At 42.0% G+C, this 19,203-nt stretch overlaps 2 protein-coding genes across 2 annotated transcripts in view; both read left to right on the forward strand.

Annotated features, from left to right (window-relative positions):
• Nucleotides 1–15,474, forward strand: part of LOC138948475 (neurogenic locus Notch protein-like) — a 66,529-nt gene extending 51,055 nt beyond the window's left edge. Inside the window, exons 26-33 of the mRNA XM_070320029.1 lie at nt 997–1,180; nt 2,174–2,353; nt 3,057–3,208; nt 3,823–3,970; nt 4,465–4,562; nt 5,257–8,478; nt 8,632–9,992; nt 11,344–15,474. Coding sequence (XP_070176130.1) covers nt 997–1,180; nt 2,174–2,353; nt 3,057–3,208; nt 3,823–3,970; nt 4,465–4,562; nt 5,257–6,597 — 2,103 coding nt within the window. The 3' untranslated portion in view covers nt 6,598–8,478; nt 8,632–9,992; nt 11,344–15,474. The remainder of the gene's footprint in view (nt 1–996; nt 1,181–2,173; nt 2,354–3,056; nt 3,209–3,822; nt 3,971–4,464; nt 4,563–5,256; nt 8,479–8,631; nt 9,993–11,343) is intronic.
• A 1,626-nt stretch (nt 15,475–17,100) lies between these two features.
• Nucleotides 17,101–19,203, forward strand: part of LOC138948477 (calcyclin-binding protein-like) — a 45,663-nt gene continuing 43,560 nt past the window's right edge. The window contains exon 1 of the mRNA XM_070320031.1: nt 17,101–17,213. Coding sequence (XP_070176132.1) covers nt 17,196–17,213 — 18 coding nt within the window. The 5' untranslated portion in view covers nt 17,101–17,195. The remainder of the gene's footprint in view (nt 17,214–19,203) is intronic.

Genomic DNA, 19,203 nt, shown 5'->3' on the forward strand with positions numbered 1-19,203 from the left:
AGCGTCAAAGGAAAAATTAGACATTTTATATCTTTGACAAAGTTCATCGGATGTGATTGAAACTTTGTAGGATTATTCTTTACATCAAAGTATTTACATCTGTAGCCTTTTACGAACGTTATCAGAAAAACAAGGGAGATAACTAGCCTTTTCTGTTCGGCAACACACAACTTAACGTTGGGCTTTTCTCGGAAACTATAAAAGTGACCGGGCTCAAATTTTATGTGAACGTGACTCATTGTGTTGTGAATAGCAATTTCTTCCTGTCCATCTGATGCCTCATATAATATTCAGAACTGCGAAAGTGACTCGATCGAGCGTTTGCTCTTCTTGTTTAAATAGATATTGACTTGACTTGACTAATGGCATCAAACTCTTTAAAACTCTAAGCTGGTTACAGCATCCTTATAGCATCAAACTCTTTAGAGCTCTAAGCTGTTCATAGCATCCTTATAGCATTACTCTTTAAAACTCTAAGCTGTTTTCAGCATCCTTGTGGCATCAAACTCTTTAGAACTTTAAGCTATTTACAGCATCCTTGTGGCATCAAACTCTTTGGAACTTTAAGCTATTTACAGCATCCTTGTGGCATCAAACTCTTTAGAACTTTAATCTATTCATAGCATCCTTGTGGCATCAAACTCTTCAGACAGAAATAGGTGGAAAGAATCTGGATTTAAAGCAGCAAAGTTAGGTTATTTGAAATTAAAGGACATAAATCTTTTTGCTTGTTTTTCTGCTTGTTTGTTTATTTTGCTTCTTTGACTCATTTCTTGGTGTCATGGTTTATTTCTATCTTTAAATAGTTAATGATAAGTTTGTACAAGTTGATGGGATGGAACACAGGATAGTTACATTTTGGAGTTCTTCGGGATTGTAAGTGTCTGCTATTCCATGGCACTTGCGGAGTAGAATTAAATCACAAATAAGGATTTTCCACAGTTGTGTAAAAGCTAACTATGCTTTGCTAACAACGCTGCTTACCTCCCCTTCTAGGTGGAAAAGGCGGATGAGGCGTACACGGAGGATCGACGTCCGATGGATCAGCGGCAGTGGACTCCACAACATCTTCAGGCTGCTAACATGGCCGCCCTGGCTGCTGACCCCACGCTTCTGGCCTTGACCCCGCCCCACGGTGACGACCTTCATGCCACCAAGGACGTCGATGTGCGAGGCCCTGGTAAGTCTTGTTTGGTTTGGTTTGGTTTGGTTCGAATGAAGGGTCCTGTTTGCATGTTTCTGTGTGTGACTGTGTGTGTGTGTGACTGTGTGTGTGTGTGTGTGACTGTATGTGTGTGACTGTGTGTGTGTGACTGTGTGTGTGTGTGTGTGACTGTGTGTGTGTGACTGTGTGTGTGTGTGACTGTGTGTGTGTGTGATTGTGTGTGTGTGTGACTGTGTGTGTGTGGTGTGACTGTGTGTGTGTGACTGTGTGTGTGTGTGTGACTCTGTGTGTGTGTGTGTGACTGTGTGTGTGTGACTGTGTGTGTGTGACTGTGTGTGTGTGTGTTTGGGTGTGACTGTTTGGGTGTGACTGTGTGTGTGTGTGACTGTGTGTGTGTGTGACTGTGTGTGTGTGACTGTGTGTGTGTGTGACTGTGTGTGTGTGTGTGTGTTTCTTCCGGTTCTTCTTTACTTTGTTGTTTGTTCACTTAATTTTTTCACATGAGACATGAGATTTTATGTTGATCAACAGAAATTCATATAAGCCCCATTTTGATGTTGGTTTTGATCCTGTAATCCATGTTAGAGTTCGGTGGGTTATAGAAACACGAAAATACCCAGCATGCCTCCCCCGATATTGTCGTATGCTGCCTGAATGGCGGGGTAAAAATTGGTCATGCACGTAAAAATCCCCTCATGATAAAAACATGAGTGACCGTGGGAGTCTAAGCCCATGAACGAAGAAGAAAAAGAAGTTGGTTTTTAGATTCGCAAGAATCAGCTGAGAAAATGTTTCATGAGCTTCAGCCTGTGTGGTACTACCCTCCGATTTAACTTTTCATGAAAAAGAAAATTCACAATCCCATGTCGGGGGAAAATGTGTGGGCTGAAGAGTGGGAAAAATGAAGGTAGATTACTCTTTCCTCAACTTTCAAGTATTTTTTATTTATTTATTGTTGTTGTTTTTTTCTTCTGAAAAATACATCGACTTCTCTCTTTTCAATTTCAGATGGGTTCACACCGTTGATGCTGGCGTCCTTCCGAGGTGGCGGCCTTGACCTTGCCTGTGACGACGAGAGCGGGTCAGGGTCAGGGGAAGGAGGAGACAGCGACAACAGCACGTCAGCTGACATCATAACCAGTCTTCTCATGCAGGGAGCCGCCATTAATGCTCAGACTGACCGCACAGGTAAACATTAGACAGATCTAGATGTGGAACTTTTCAGTACGGGAACGTGTTCGAGTAACGTCATCAAATCTAGTTTTTACGTCACGCGTTTGCCAAGATCTGCAGTCTTGGTGGGAGCAAAACAACATATGCATTTGGAACATTGGAGAAGTGAGTCATGGGTGACACAATATCTACAGGTACGCGTACAGGTCTTTGCTACACGTTCGATCATCTACAACACTTTATTTTTACTTGGCTTGGTACAACGAAAACATAGAAAAAGAAAATTAAAAAAATGAAAAAATAATGGAAAATAAGATGAAAAATAAAAAATAATGACAAAAAAACAAGGAAAGTACTCCCAAGAATTCACGAAGTTTGCCTTTGGTTTTTGTTTTTCTTCAGATTAAGATCATGCCTCATGATTGTTTACTGCTTTTACTACCAATTATTTTTCTTTCAAGTTTATCTTTCTTTGTCAATCTCTCTCTCTCTCTCTCTCTCTCTCTCTCTCTCTATCTCTCTCCCTCTATCTCTCTCTTTCTTTTTCTCTCTCTCTCTTTTTCTTTCTCTAGTTTCCCTAACATCTCACAATTAACCATGCCCTGAACCAAGACCAAAGGTGCCCACAAGAATATGAAACTGACTTTCTTCGTTTGTCTGCTGACCAACAGTTTCATTTTACTGACCATTTACCTGTTTGATTTATCTTTCATCGCAGGTGAAACATCACTCCACCTGGCGGCCAGGTACGCACGTGCAGACGCAGCCAAGGTGTTGCTGGACGCAGGTGCCGACCCCAACACACAGGACAGTACTGGTCGCACTCCACTGCACACTGCCGTCGCTGCAGATGCACAGGGAGTTTTCCAGGTAAGCATCGTGCATGGTTGAGTCTACCAAATTTGACAGTACAGTGATACCTGCGATGAAAGGACACTAAAGCGTCCCTACATTGCAGGTGGCCTGTCACCACAGGTAAATATTGATGAAGTTTATGGTCAAAGGGGCAACAGAAGGTGTCCTCCCAGTGGAGGGGCCTCACACCCCAGGTACCACTGTACATTTTTAGCTGAGAATGCAGAGTTGATCAGCCACAAATGATTTGACCTGTTATTGATTTCAAATAACCAAAGGGAATTAATCGCTCTTAATGCATACGACATGTGTAATAGAGTAAGCGAGAGTTGTACGGAACCTTTTCGCCTGGCACCTGAGAGAATAACAAGCATTGAAATGAACAAGCGACTTTCACATGTCGTATGCATAAAGAGCGATTACTTCCCTTTGGTTATTTGATATCTTAACATCGCTCTGCCTCATTCTGTTTGAGATTCTGTTATTGATTTGTTTATAAAGTTGACTCTGCTTTTCTAGCATTGAAGTTATTGAGAACAGGCACACTTTGCCAAAGAGGTTTCTAGATTTCCAGGATACATTACTTACACATGCTAGCCTGATACTGACCAATTGCTTAATCTGTGCAGATTTTACTGCGGAATCGCTCAACCAATCTGAACGCTCGCATGCATTGTGGGACAACTCCCCTCATCCTGGCTGCGCGCCTGGCCATCGAGGGCATGGTGGACGACCTCATCAACGCCGAGGCTGACATCGAGGCCACAGACAACAATGGTTAGTAATTGTATTTGTCATCAGACTCAGTTTTGACAGTGAGGATTATGAGTTGCGTTCCCGGAAAGCGGAGTATGGCTGAACAAATGGCGGGATAAAAACGGTCATACATGAAAAAACCGACTCGTACAAACAACACGAGTGTACATGGGAGTTTCAGCCTTCAGCCCATGAACGCAGAAGAGGCGGAAGATGAGTTGTGGATATGGTTTTGGCTCCTGGGGTTATTTGGAAAGCTTAATAGACTTAACAAATTCTGCTTTACTTACATCTCTTGAGGTTTTAATAATTACATTGGAATTAAAGTGCTGAGCTTTTTTCTTTAATGAAAAGGAGGTGTGTGTGTCTGTGATTGGTGTGGAGAAAGAAGTAGGCGAAACGCATTTCCATAGAACTGTAATTCTGTATTATAAATGTGAAATAATTAGTCCCATCAATTTAGTTTGATGTTATTTCTGTTAAATGATATTAACCTTGTGTGTTTGCCATCACAGGTCGTACGGCACTGCACTGGGCAGCGGCCGTCAATAACGCTGATGCAGTCATGACACTGCTCAAACAAAACTCTAATCGTGACGCCCAAGATAATAAGGTGAGCTTACATCTTGCAGCAATTTTTTATTCAACCCTATGGGTTCTCTCAGTGTGAGATGTGATAAGATAATCTTTACATCATAAAAATCAGAGGGGGTAGTAAACCATTAAAAAAAAAATCCAATCTTTATCTTTATCTGACAACAGTGTGAGCTATATACATTGGGAAAATAGATTTTGTGCATAATTGTGAAGGGTGTAAATTGTAAAGACACTTAAACTAGGAATCCCCTGCAGGGTGAAACTCCTCCCTCCCTAGCTACCAACATGAGTGTCGAAGGGGGCCCGGTAACTCGAAAGGTTGCAGTTCAAGTTCGGGCCGGGAAGGTCACGGGTCAACTTTATGTGCAGACCCAGAGACGGAAGCCATGTCCCACCCCCGTGTCACCACAATGGCACGTAAAAGACCTCGATCATTCTGCCATAAGTGCAGGTGGCTGAATACACCTAAACACGCAGACACCTGAATAGTGTGACTCCGTTGCTGCTAGCTTTCCCTGGGAGGAAGCGACCCGAATTTCCCAGCGATGGGACAATAAAGTCATGACAAATGAAAATGAAAATGACTAAGTGTGTTTTGTGGTGTTTTTATCTATTACAAAGCTGTTTATAGAGATGTCTGAATCAAAGTTTGTAGAGATTTGCCTTTCTCTTTTTCTCACGTCTCACACTCCTTTTTCTTTCCCCTACAGGATGAAACCCCGCTGTTCCTGGCGGCCAAGGAGGGAAGCTACAGGGTGTGTCAGCTGTTACTGGACCACTACGCCAACCGCAACATCACGGACCACATGGACCGCCTGCCGCGCGACGTGGCCCTCGAGCGCCGTCACCACGACATCGTGCAGCTGATGGACGAGTACAAAGTGGGCTCCCCCAGCGCTATGTGCATGTCGGGACCCACCTCCTCCCCCACCTCCCTCAACTTCCTCCCGCCCACCAAGCAGGGCAAGCAGACCAAGCGGCGAGCCAAGCCCACGGCCAAGTCCAACCCCATATCGCCCAACGATGGGAAACCCGCTACAGGGGCCAAGCCCAAGTCGAAGAAGAAGCAGCGAGCTCCACCTGAATCGGTAGGCAGCGTGGTTCCCTTGCAGAGTGACGGGGTCGGGACGATCTCGCCCGGGTATACGCTCGACTCACGCTCGCCGCAGGATTATGAGCTCACCCCTCCGCCGAGGTACGAGAATACGGCACTGGTGTTGCAGCAACAACATCAGCAGCAGCAGCAGCTGAGCGGGATGGAAGAGATGCAGACACCCACGCTGGATGACTACCGCGCCATCAACGCTCACTACAACACCAACAACTTCCTCCACGACTGGCACCCCCAGCAGACTCAGGCCCTGCCCCCCAGTCTGCTAGCCCCGTCCTCCAAAGGCCCCAGCCCCCCTGCCCCCCTCCCCTCCTCCTCCTCTCCCCTCAAGGGCAAGAATCTCCCCACCTCCCCAACTCACATCCAGGCCATGCAGCAACGCGCTGCGCAGCATCACCACCATCAGCAACAGCATCAACATCAGCAGCAGCAACAGCAGCAACCTCTCGTGCAGAACTTTCTGTATCACGGGCCGGGGAGTGTGGCGGGCGACACTCAGATCGTCCCGGTTTACACAATGAGCGGAAAAGTGCTGGCCAGCCAGCAGACGCAACTCCACCACCACCCCTCTCCCCCTCAGCACCCCTCCCACCATCACCAGCAACCCCCACAACAACAACCTCTACCCCAGCAACAACAGCAACAACCCCCTCCCACCCAGCAGCAGCAGCAGTCGATGCACGGCTATTCTCATCTGGAGCAGTACCCCACCCCTCCCTCCCAACACAGCCACCACAGCGACTCGTCCCCACCCCAACACATGTCCACCTTTTTGCCTGACCACTACCTGACCCCCTCCCCCGACTCCCCCGGCCAGTGGTCAAGCTCGTCCCCCCATTCGGCCCAGTCGGACTGGTCAGAGGGTATCTCCAGTCCCGTCCCCCCCATCTCCCAAGCCCCCGGGGTGCCCAAGCGAGTTACGGACCCTGTGTACTTGTGACCTGAACGGCCGCAGATTTCGACAGCTACAGAAAAAGAACAAAGTCAGAGATGCTATGATCATGCTTGACAAAGGTTTTGATTGAGTTAGAACTCTGTTAAATCTGGCTGCAAATTTTAACAGCTTCAGAAGTCTGTTGAAATTTGCTGCGTCGTCGATCAAGCTTAAAAGATTCGAACAGTCAGAAGTCTGTTGAATCTGTCTGTGTGACTTGACTCAATGACTGGCTGCACAGCTTCTCAAGTCTGTTGCGGTCTCTGTCGCTGGTCGTGCATTTGGTCAGACCAAGACCCCGATTTTGACAGAGCAAGATTTCAGTCTGATTGTGCCTTTGACTCGAAGCTCTGTGACTCCATGTAGGGCAGGATGTGACTGTTCGTCCCAGATGAAACCCTTGGTCAAGGAAATTACGCAGTATAGCCTCACCAAGCACAGCTTTTTTTCAAACATTTGAAGAAAAAAACACACCATTGGCTGGGGTTTGAAAGGTGCCAGTTTTGAGCATGCCTGGGTTCACTCTGCGCCATGGTTTTCACCAGAAGCACAGCAGAGTGTGTCAAACTTAAACAGCCGCAGATAAGTTGAATGCTGCCGTTGATCTCGATATCCCGCATCACTGAAGCTGTAAATTTCAGAGCAGCGCAGCAGTAGCAAGAACTTTGTGAGCATCTAAAATCCTGAAAGCTCATGGGTGTTTGATTTCGTCGTTAAAGACTGGAGCAATGTCTTCTGTTCAAGCCAGTTGCTGAGTATTTTGACAGAAGACAGAAAGAGAAAATAACAGGGTGCACTTTTATTTCGAAGAGGCAGGCCAACACTATAATCAGGGGGCCAACACCATTACAAAGTGTCTGCTGTCATTCGTGCGCTGACAGTTACATTTTCTTGTTTCGACTGTGCAAAACATGTGTGTGTTCATGTACCATCCCCAAGCCTTACAGAACTCAGCAACACACTGCTGCCTCCTGAATGACAGTTGCTAGGCGACTGACGATGGTTGCCAAGCAGTGTTGGAATCCGTGACCATTTTGTAGGAGAACGGACCTGACTCTAACTTTACGCACAGTGTTGGCGATTTTGGGGAGAGAAATTTGTGGGAAGGGATTTTATATGTATCTTTTTTAACATTTGCAAATTGACAAGAATTGGGATGTGTTCAGATTGATAGAAATACAAAAAAGACTGTCTTTGTTTGTATCCAGTTTGGAGCTAGAAACGATGGGAGTTATGACTATGAAATGAACTATGAAATCTATGACTGTAACTAACACTGACTTGTATGTTTGCACATTATGTATTTCTGAAATGTCTGCTAGCTATCGAGATCTTCTTCAACATTGATATGACAGGCAGCGACCTACCATCCCACCAATTTTTATTTGTGTTTATTGCGTTTTACATTAATGTACATTATTCATCTCACGCTGTGCCGTTATTGCGTGACAGAAAGAAGAGTGGTTGCTTCACAGGAGTGCATGACTGAAAAGCGAGGTTTTAAACATGAATTTTACTTTGTGATAAGGTTCAGGGAGGTTTGCTACTCCCCGACCCCAGTTTCATGGATTTTCTGTAAGCTATACCCAGTACTTTGCAGGGTGGAAATTTAAAGCTCAGATATGTAAGTTGCACTTCCAACTCCTATTGTTGCTTTCAAGTTCTTTTCAGCACAAGAAGAAAAGAACATTTAGGTGCATTTTGTGGCTGAGATTCAACAAAGAAGAAGTGAGTGTTTTTTCACTGGAGGAAAAAGGGAATACAGTGTATTTAAAGCTATTTTTTTAATTAAAAAAACACACACAAAACCCCATTCAGGAAGTCTTTAGTGCGAAGTATAACTTGAAGTACAGGGTAAGAAAACTGTTTTTGATGCCTGGGTGAAAGGTAACATGTCACGGTGAAAGGTAACATGTCAGGTGAAAGGTAACATGTCAGGTGAAAGGTAACATGTCAGGTGAAAGGTAACATGTCAGGTGAAAGGTAACATGTCAGGTGAAAGGTAACATGTCAGGTGAAAGGTAACATGTCAGTTGAAAGGTAACATGTCACGGTGAAAAAGTGTGGTTGCAGTTACTGAGTTAGTTACTAGCTTGCTTGCCCTGATCAAGGAAAACTTACCAGTTACATTGTACTAGAGTATAGGTCTACCTCTGCCAAACATTTCGTTCTGTTGATGATAGACTGTAAGGATACAGCAAATGGAGCTGAAAATCTGTGCTTAGTTGATGCAGGATTTATGTTCAGGGTTTTCCTGATTTTATTCTTAAAGTCCCAATTTTTAAATCATTGCAAATGCAAGTCGCCACAGTTCACTGGAAACGGTTGTTCATTCAACGACCGTTAGAAAATGATAGATACTTAAACAGAGCAACGTTTTGCTGTGATGGTTTGAATTGTATGCTGTAAATGTGTTTGTGTTGCTTTTTTTCTGATAAAATTTATGCACTGAAATTATCAAGTGGTAGGTATCGAAGAGGGAGATCTATCCCTTTTCGACGATCAAAATAATGATTTTACTCAGTATTGGCGATTAGAGATTGTTGTGTTTAGAATTTACCCCCTTTAGTATAGAGTTTATTTGTCAATTGTCTGGTAAATTTGAAAATAAAAATTTTCTGAGCCCATGTTTGAATCAAATTTTTACAAAGTCTCTTTAGAGGGTTGTACTATTTGTTGTCCTCGTTCGTTTTAAATCTAAAACGAATAATAAGAACATTTACAATTCTCAGCTGGCCTGTGTATGATATTAAATTTGATCAAAAATGTTTTAATGTTCAAACCTGCTGCTATACTATGTATGATAATCAGTGATCAAATTTGTATTCTGTTGAGATATTGTGGTCTATTTTTTTTGTCTGTGACAACACAAGGTGATATAAACAAAAGAAACATACTTAAACGAACAACTTCTACAGAAGGGTCACAAACTTTCTCAGTTCAAATTACAATTTTTAATTTTGAAAGGTTGCAAAAATGTTTAGATTTTAAGTGATATTGAAACAGTATTTGCATCTGTTTATTTTGTGTGTTTTTTAAAATATGTGTGTGTTGAAAGTGAATAAGTCTTTGTATATTATACGTGGTTGGGCTCCTTAGAAGAGCTTTCAACGCTCAGTGACACAGCACAAAATGTACAGAACTACTTTGTGATTTAGATATAGCTTGCAGAGGACGCAAATGCTTGTAAGTTCTTTGGCTAAGAACCGTTTTCTGTTCTAAACCATTATTTTAGTTTCAAAGTCTGATTCAATTTTATATTCTTAAATTGAATGGTCTGAACAATTTATTATGGTTTCAAAATCTCATTCAAGTTTGTATTCTTAAATTGATTGGTCTGAACTATTTCTTTCGATTACAAAGTCTTACACAGACCTTAGTTCTTTCTTCTAATAAATTAAGTAGATGTGCAACGCCAAGGCACTGCATACCCCAGCGAAAGACAAACCTCTCTCTCTCTCTCTCTCTCTCTCTCTCTCTCTCTCTCTCTCTCTCTCTCTCTCTCTCTCTCTCTCAAACACACACACACACACACACACACAAACACAGACACACACACTCAAACACACACACACACACAAACACACACACACCCCAAGTCACACACGCACACATACACACACTCACTCACACGCACTCACTCACTCTCTCACAAAAACTTCATACACACAAAACACACACCCATACGCACATATGGACAGACAGACATACACACCTTTACAAACAAACACACATACACGCACACACATACACGTATGCACACACACACACACCACACACACACTCACACACACTCACACGAGTACAGACTCATGCACGCGTGCGCGCACACTCACACACACAAATACACACACACACACACACACTCACACACACACACACGAGTACAGACTCATGCACGCGTGCACACACACACAAATACACACACACACACACACACACGAGTACAGACTCATGCACGCGTGCGCACACACACACACACACACACACACACACAAATACACACACACACACACACTCACACACACACGAGTACAGACTCATGCACGCGTGCGCACACACAAATACACACGCACACACACCACACATACACACACACACACACACACACACACACACAAATACACACACACACACACACACACCACACACTCACACACACACGAGTACAGACTCACGCACGCGTGCGCAGACACAAACACACACACACACACACACACACACACACCACACACACACTCACACACACACGAGTACAGACTCATGCACGCGTGCGCACACGCACACAAATACACACACACACACACACACACACACACACACACACACACACACACACACAAACAAACAGTAACACTAACACATGTGCACAAAATGAACACAAACACACACACCGCGCGAGAGAGAAAGACTACAGGGAGGCATGACGTCATGATGCATTAATTGACGTCAAAGACTTTCGACCGTGACGTATTCTTCTTACGCGAGCTTTATCCATAGACTTGGAAACTACGGAATTTCTACCCGTCCAAAGCGGCCTTGGGTGGCGTTTGCTCAAAAAATGGGGGCGCCAATTTTACCCACCGTATTTTTGTTAGTATGGTCCCAATTTTTGGTGAACTTCCATCTCCAACTGTGGCCCATTTTCGGGCACAAAGAATCCTTCTTTATCATGTATTATTCGGTATGCACATTTCTCAAATCGATTACAGTATAGCGTTCACGGGATACCTCCAGCTTCGCTGGGATTAGAATGTAGATTAGAGTTCTCTTTCAGATTAATGTTTTCATTTCAGTGTGAATGGTGTAAATATGGACGCAAGTCCAGTTTCTAATCCAACTTAAATGTTGAAATCATGGTTCAGATCAAATTGCTAACTCAGAGCATCTGCCTGTTCTAATCTTGCTCCTCTTCTAGATTGTACTTTTGTTAACTATTAGTATTATTTTGAACTCTCTGTAAAAATCTTTGCTGATTCCACAGTGGATACATTAATTAGTTATTTAATTAATTATTTAATTGAATTTGGACTCTGTGTCAAACTGTTTGCTGATCTTTCCCTCGGCAGTATTGTATCTGGTTGTGGTCTTCTTCTTGCTGTAGACTCTATGTGCAATTTTTCAAAGCCAGTGCCTTACCAATTTTAGTATCAACAGATAATTTTTGTGAACACTTTCAGCGAGTGATCATTCGCTTCAAATCAGTCAAATCCTGTTACTATGGCAACGCGAATGTTATTTCTGTGATGGAACCTTTAAAGCCTTGTAGACAAGCTCATCTGTGTAGAGTTGACCTCCTCTAGGTGTGTTGCGTGTCTGTATGTCGTATGGTGAAATTACAGAAATGTTTGTGGATTTTGCGTGTGCGTGTGTGGAGGAAGGGACATACAGGGACAAAAGACCTGTTGCAGTCCTGAATTTAGCTGAAGTTTCAGTTTGTTTGCATTACTCTGAATTTTGGGGTTACTACTGTCTATGATTTTTTGTCAAGTGTACTTTCTTTTTGATTTTGTTATAGTGTCAAACGAGTAAGCACTTTGTGCAGAAGATACCATGTACACACGCATGCATAAGTACACACGCACGCAAGTTATATGAAAAAAATGGCACACTAACACTTTGAACACACAAGAACGCATCAAAGTTGAGACATTCATGAGAAAAAAGTCAAAGCAGTTACACAATCATAAAGTCAATCAATATTTTCTTCTTCTTCTTGTCGTTCGCTGTTAGATCGTCAGTCCGGACTGCAGGGTGAAACGTGCTGTCCTCTCAATCAACATTTTCAAGGCAGCTTAGTTTTCAGTTATTGTATTTTTTTCGTGTTCTTTTTAAAAAAAATGTGTTTCTTGTTTTACTTTTTTGTTGATAAACTGATTCAATGGCCGTTCAGCGTAGTTACCACGATTATCAACAATTTTATTGTCATTATCTTGTTTGTGCAGCTTGTTTTCACTGTTCTGTTGTTGTTCATTTTAAAGCCAGTAAAATTCTTCACTGAAATAAGATAGAAAAATCGTGACACGCGCTGTCCTTACACGTAATGATCTCTAACATGGTGCATTCTGGGAGCTTGCATCATGCGTACTGTTACAGGGGGAAATAATTTCACATAACTTGTCAAATGATTAATTCCACGGACCAAGCTCTCGCTCTCTTTCTCGGAGAGCGAAGTATGGGAAATTGCCATTCCAATTCATGGTCGTTTAGGGATTCACTCTTCATTTCTCATTATTATTTTCTTCATTCACGATTCGATTCATTCAGTTTCATTCAGCATCAAACGTCTGTCCATTGTCATAAATTTAATTGTGTTCAGGAATTGTTCTTGGGAAATTGAAGAAAAATGATTAGATATGTGTGTGTATGTATGTCATTTTTCCTGTTTGGTTTTTCTCTCATGATTTTTTAAATTTTTTTTTTTAACTTTTAGTTTGTTTTCTTTACGGAATGTATGTTAAAACGTTCATTGTCACAAACATGTGTTTGCCTTCATCAAAATGTCTACTCAAGTTGAAGTTCTGTTAGAGAATGATATTAACGGAGGGTTGCGATTGCGCTCGGACAAGCCTTTTTGATTGTGTTATGTCATGGTTTTCTTTTTGTATCCATCTCTGTATTTGTGTGTGTCGTGATTGTTTGTATTACATTATCATTATACTATGACCATTGTACATTTTGTATAGAGTTTTCCCCTGTAGATTTTTAGTCTGATTTATGTTTTTGCTATGAATAGATTTTGAATTTTTTTGACCATGTTCTAGGATCTTCACAAGCAAATCCATAACAGCTGTCGAAAACGTTTACAGCTTTGCACTAGTTTGCAATTTTGTTGGCAGGTTATTTCCCAGCTATGTATGTGAACGAGATTAAACATTTATTTTTCAACTTTTCGGGAGAAAATGATAGTCCAGTTTAAGTTATCCAGAACGTCAGTTTGAATTTAGTTACAAATTAGCATTTGTCGAAATTCTGTATTCGCTGAAAAAGATTGTATTGTCGATGGTGGAATTGCTTTTTTAGGATGAATTTTAACTGTTAAGTTATGCAGGTTAGATGGATTAGCTTCCTGGGTGCTTTTTTTTCATTTTATCCTCAATTTTTTTAATTTATGAACGGCTGTTGTGTGTGTGTGTGTGTGTGTGTGTGTGTGTGTGTGAGTGTGTGTGTGTATGTGTGTGTGTCTGTGTGTGTCTGTTTATATGTGTGTCTGTCTGTCGGTGTGTGTGTGTGTATGTGTGTGTGTGTGTGTGTGTGTGTGTGTGTGTTTGCCTATGTGTCTGTGTTTATATATATATGTGTGTGTGTGTGTGTGTGTGTGTGTGTGTGTGTGTGTGTGTGTGTGTGTGTGTGTGTGTGTGTGTGTGTGTGTGTGTGTGTGTCTGTGTGTGTGTGTGTGTGTGTGTGTGTGTGTGTGTGTCTGTGAACACAAGTCTTTGTGCTTGTGTCTGTAATACCGACATTTTTTTGTTGATGGTCTTCCTTTTCAGCAATATTACTGTTAATATAACTAATCAGTTTTCACAATGTCTAATTTGTTTGCTCATAATTATTATGAAGTACTGAATCTGAACATATTTTTGCAAGTATTTTTAAGTCAGCTTTTCCTTTTTTTTTACACAGTGCTTCAGAACAAAAAGTTAAGTAGATACACATGAAGAGGTTCTTTTCAGTATCATTTTGCAAGAAAGAATTAACATTAAAGCAAATGTCAAAAATGTTTGCTATCTATCTCAAACGTTTTGTGTGGATATCAGTACAATCTGATGCGTACATCTTTTGTCATCAACCATACCTGTGTTTTTAATGATTTCGTATGACTCGTTTTTAAATGTGCATGTTTTTTATTTAAGGCTTGTCCAATGTATTCGAGTGGTTAGTAGCTCTAGCGTCGCGCAAAGTGCACGAATTCCAGTTGTCCCCCCCTTGTACAGTTCTTGTCTCCCTTTCTATCTGTCGCAATGAGCTTAGCACTGTAAACATGCATGCCATTTTAAGCTGCGCTTCTCTGTGTCCTGCTCATGTATTGCCTTGCCTTGTATTGACGAATTTAAAACCGCTGTTTGATGACATCTTCGTTGCCGGACAGGACCTTTTTGATAGAGAATATTTTTGTATTGTTCAGAAATAAAAGAATTGAACACCCCCCCACCGCTGAGTGTGAGTACAGTCAGCAGTTTTGTCGGAACTCACATTGTGTTTGGATAGGGGTTAAATGATGGGGATTTTGTGTCGAAAAAAAGAGTTTATTATTGCTGGTTTGTGTCCAGAAAGAGTTTAGTAATGTTGGTATGTGTCGAGGAAAGAGTTAACTCGTGCTGTTTTGCTGTTGGTAGCGGGTTATTGACACAGCCTGTGGTCACAAGTGTAAAAGCCAAGTTAATTGATTGTGATGGAGTAAGTTTGTGACATTTTCTACTTAAAACACCGATTATAATTATTGCTTGAAAATTATGCAAATGAGTTTATCTTTTTTTTTTACTGCGAATTTGTGTATGCGTAAAAGTGTACTTGCAGGTGCCATTTTCCACTTATTCCCACCAACCTTTATTTTTCTTCTTTTTTTTGGAGATGGGCAAGTTACTATTTGTATTGCTACAGATCAATTTTTTTTAAATGTATGTGAACAAAAGGAAAAATGTTCAAAGTGTTTGAGATTTTACAATTAACAAAATATTTGAAGTGTTTGTCCAGATGCTTCTTTTACAAAATGGCTGAGTGCAGCCATTTGCATTGATAATTATGACACAGACGAATTAGCAATAAAAATGTGTATCTACATCTGAAAACATTGGACAGAGAGGTGTTATGTAGTATATCATGTATGCCTTGATCTTCTTCTCGCTCTTGCAAAGGAGGCAATAAAAATGATAGTGTACAGTATATGCTGCTTGATTTTGTATGCTTTTTTGTGAAGAGAGAAGAGAGAGAGAGAGAAGAGAGAGAGAGAGAAGAGAGAGAGAGAGAGAGTGCATGTGTGTGTGTGTGCATGTGTGTGTGCATGTGTATGTGTGTGTATGTGTGTGTGTGTGAAAAGAACCTAGAATATGTCACACACAATGTTAATACATCGTACATGCGTACAAGCACATTCTCTGTTTCTGTCTGTATGTCTCTCTCTCAGTGTCTCAAACGCACTCACACACACACACACACGCACAAACACACACATGTCAGACAGATACAAACGCACTCACAAACAAACTTTGCCATGCATACGTAATATTACCAGTCGAACAGTCTACAATACAATACCTTTGGCCATTTTCTGCTTATATCTTCAATTGTGTAGGGAACATACATTACAATACATGTACAATACTAAACAATACAATATCTTAAACAGTGGAACCACCTTTTTAATAGCAACTTATCCGAACGGTCTATGGGAAAGAACTGTGTTTAGAACCCCTACAAGTTGTTGGACAGTGGTTACCTCCCATTTAGTTTTCAGAAATGTCCTGAAATGTTGTTGACACAAATCCCACGTATGATTATGGGCGTACGACAAACTGAAAATGACCACGTATTACATACGGGGTGGGCAGTGAAGGGGGACCTACACAAAAAAAAGTATGAGAATATTAGGTCTTTAAAAAAAGGGAGTCTTTAAATGGGAGGTTCCATTGTATCGCACAGGAGAAGCACAGGTTGTTGCCAGCAAAATAAAAACCATTCAAAATAATTTCACATGAAACCAAAACATTAAAGCACTTTCGTATACATTTCCATCACAGCTATATACATATATATATACACTAGATGATTACCCGCTTCGCCGGGTACCGGCTTCGCCGGGAAGAAGTAGAACCGAATACCAGGCTGCGCCTGGGACCCGGCAGAGCCGGGGTGTACGCCGGCTTCGCAGGCGCACGAAGGAAAGGAGATAAACGCGCAAAACACTGGAGACCTTCTAAAAATAGCAACGTAGTAACGGGAATATGGATTGACGCCACACGGAGGAAGGGAGATAATCGCGGCTGAAAACACTGGAGAAGATAAGGAAGAGTTACTGGTAGTGGATCCCGACAACAACAACAAACAAAAAAACCAAAAAAATCGGTTCAGCGCTCACAGCGCTGCGCGCTGAGAGCACGTGTTGAAATATCTCATCGATGAGGTTGTGTCCGGGGTGTAGCTGAATACGGTGTCCAAATTTGAAAAAGATCCACCGAGAACTTTGGCCGTGCATCGCGAACAGACAGACAGACAGACAGACAGACAGACAGACACTAGTCGTATATATATATAGATTTACAAAATCTCATCTCCTTCACAAGAATTACATTTTAATAAGGTATTAAAAAATTTGCAATTTAATATTTGACCAGTCATGTTTGCATTAATGTAACACACTAACACACATAGACACAGACACTTACACAGACACACACCAACAAACACACACACACAAACACACACACACAAACACACACACACACATAAATACACGTCTTTTTCATTCCATCTTTTATAACGACCCGGAACTTCGTTTGGTTTCCGGTCTGTAAAGTGACTTTAACCAGCGCAAAGAAATCAAAACCACGCTTCGGGGAAAATTTGTTTGCACCTAGTCTCGTTCATTTTGAAAAAGAAAAACCACCATGACATCTGTAGCTGAGGTAAGTTTCCATTTTTCTTTCTCATTCCTTGTGAAACAAACAGTGATTTCACTGAAATTTGTTTGTGTGAGGCTGATCGGCTTGCAGACGACTCAGCGTGTTTTAGAGAGACCATTTTGTTCATTGTCTCAACTCTCATGCGAAATGCTCGATTCGGGCATTCTTTATTTCATGAATCGTTCGCTTTAATAAACATCAGTCACTGATAACGAGAGCTCCGGAATATAATCCCTTTTTTGGTGTTTATTATGGCGAATTAGTCACGAGCAAGTGCTACTTGCCGGTACTACTTTTCTCCGAAAACCACCCGAAACCCCGGAAAACCTCCCAAAACCTCTTCCGAAAAGTACATTCTTCCTTAGATCGTGTTTTGTTAACATGTAATGATGTTTGTTTCAAGTCATAACATACATGTGCAACTTTCACCTTTGGTGGCTTTATTATTGTGTTTGTCACTTTGTGTGAGGATTTGCGAAGGAAGTGAGTGAACTTTAGTCCAAGAGTAAGAGCCCCGTCACATATTTGCTCTGTCACTGGCCGATTTCTGAATCTAGGGGTCCTTAACGTCCTCACAGGAAATTTTCCTTTTAGGGACGTGAGTTGATGATACGCTTTAATGGCCGATTTTTGCATAAGATCGAGCTTTTATGGAGCTACAAGTCAATTGCACGTGAGGACGTTGCTGCCTTCATGCTGTGGCGGGAATAAATGATGGACAGTAGCGAAAAGTGTCACTTCGTCAATTGACAATGACAATTCAAAACTTTAGGCAGAACAGCTTCTTACTGAAGTTACTCGGATAGAAAAGAGACATTTCAGGGGTTAACTGCTGTCGGGAACCAATCACATGCAACTGTTAGCGTAATTACTTTCTTATTTTGGCCTAATATTTAAGGGTGTTTGATCCAGATCAAGGTGTTGCTGGACGCAGGTGCCGACCCCAACACGCAGGACAGTACTGGTCGCACTCCACTGCACACTGCCGTCGCTGCAGATGCACAGGGAGTTTTCCAGGTAAGCATCGTGCATGGTTGAGTCTACCAAATTTGGCAGTACAGTGATACCTGCGATGAAAGGACACTCTAAAGCGTCCCTACATTGCAGGTGGCCTGTCACCACAGGTAAATATTGATGAAGTTTATGGTCAAAGGAGCAACTGAAGGTGTCCTCTCAGCGGAGGGGCCTCACACCACAGGTACCACTGTACATTTTAGCTGAGAATGCAGAGTTGATCAGCCACAAATGATTTGACCTGTTATTGATTTCAAATAACCAAAGGGAAGTAATCGCTCTTAATGCATACGACATGTGTAATGGAGTAAGCGAGAGTTGTACGGAACCTTTTCTCCTGGCACCTGAGAGAATAACAAGCATTGAAATGAACAAGCGACTTTCACATGTCGTATGCATAAAGAGCGATTACTTCCCTTTGGTTATTTGATATCTTAACATCGCTCTGCCTCATTCTGTTTGAGATTCTGTTATTGATTTGTTTATAAAGTTGACTCTGCTTTTCTAGCATTGAAGTTGTTGAGAACAGGCACACTTTGCCAAAGAGGTTTCTAGATTTCCAGGATACATTACTTACACATGCTAGCCTGATACTGACCAATTGCTTAATCTGTGCAGATTTTACTGCGGAATCGCTCAACCAATCTGAACGCTCGCATGCATTGTGGGACAACTCCCCTCATCCTGGCTGCGCGCCTGGCCATCGAGGGCATGGTGGACGACCTCATCAACGCCGATGCTGACATCGAGGCCACAGACAACAATGGTTAGTAATTGTGTTTGTCATCAGAGTCAGTTTTGACAGAGAGGATAATGAGTTGCGTTCCCGGAAAGCGGAGTATGGCTGAATAAATGGCGGGATAAAAACGGTCATACATGTAAAAACCGACTCGTACAAACAACACAAGTGTACATGGGAGTTTCAGCCTTCAGCCCATGAACGCAGAAGAGGAGGAAGATGAGTTGTGGATATGTTTTT

This window comes from Littorina saxatilis, linkage group LG15 (assembly GCF_037325665.1).
Source record: "Littorina saxatilis isolate snail1 linkage group LG15, US_GU_Lsax_2.0, whole genome shotgun sequence".
NCBI classification, from domain to species: domain Eukaryota; kingdom Metazoa; phylum Mollusca; class Gastropoda; order Littorinimorpha; family Littorinidae; genus Littorina; species Littorina saxatilis.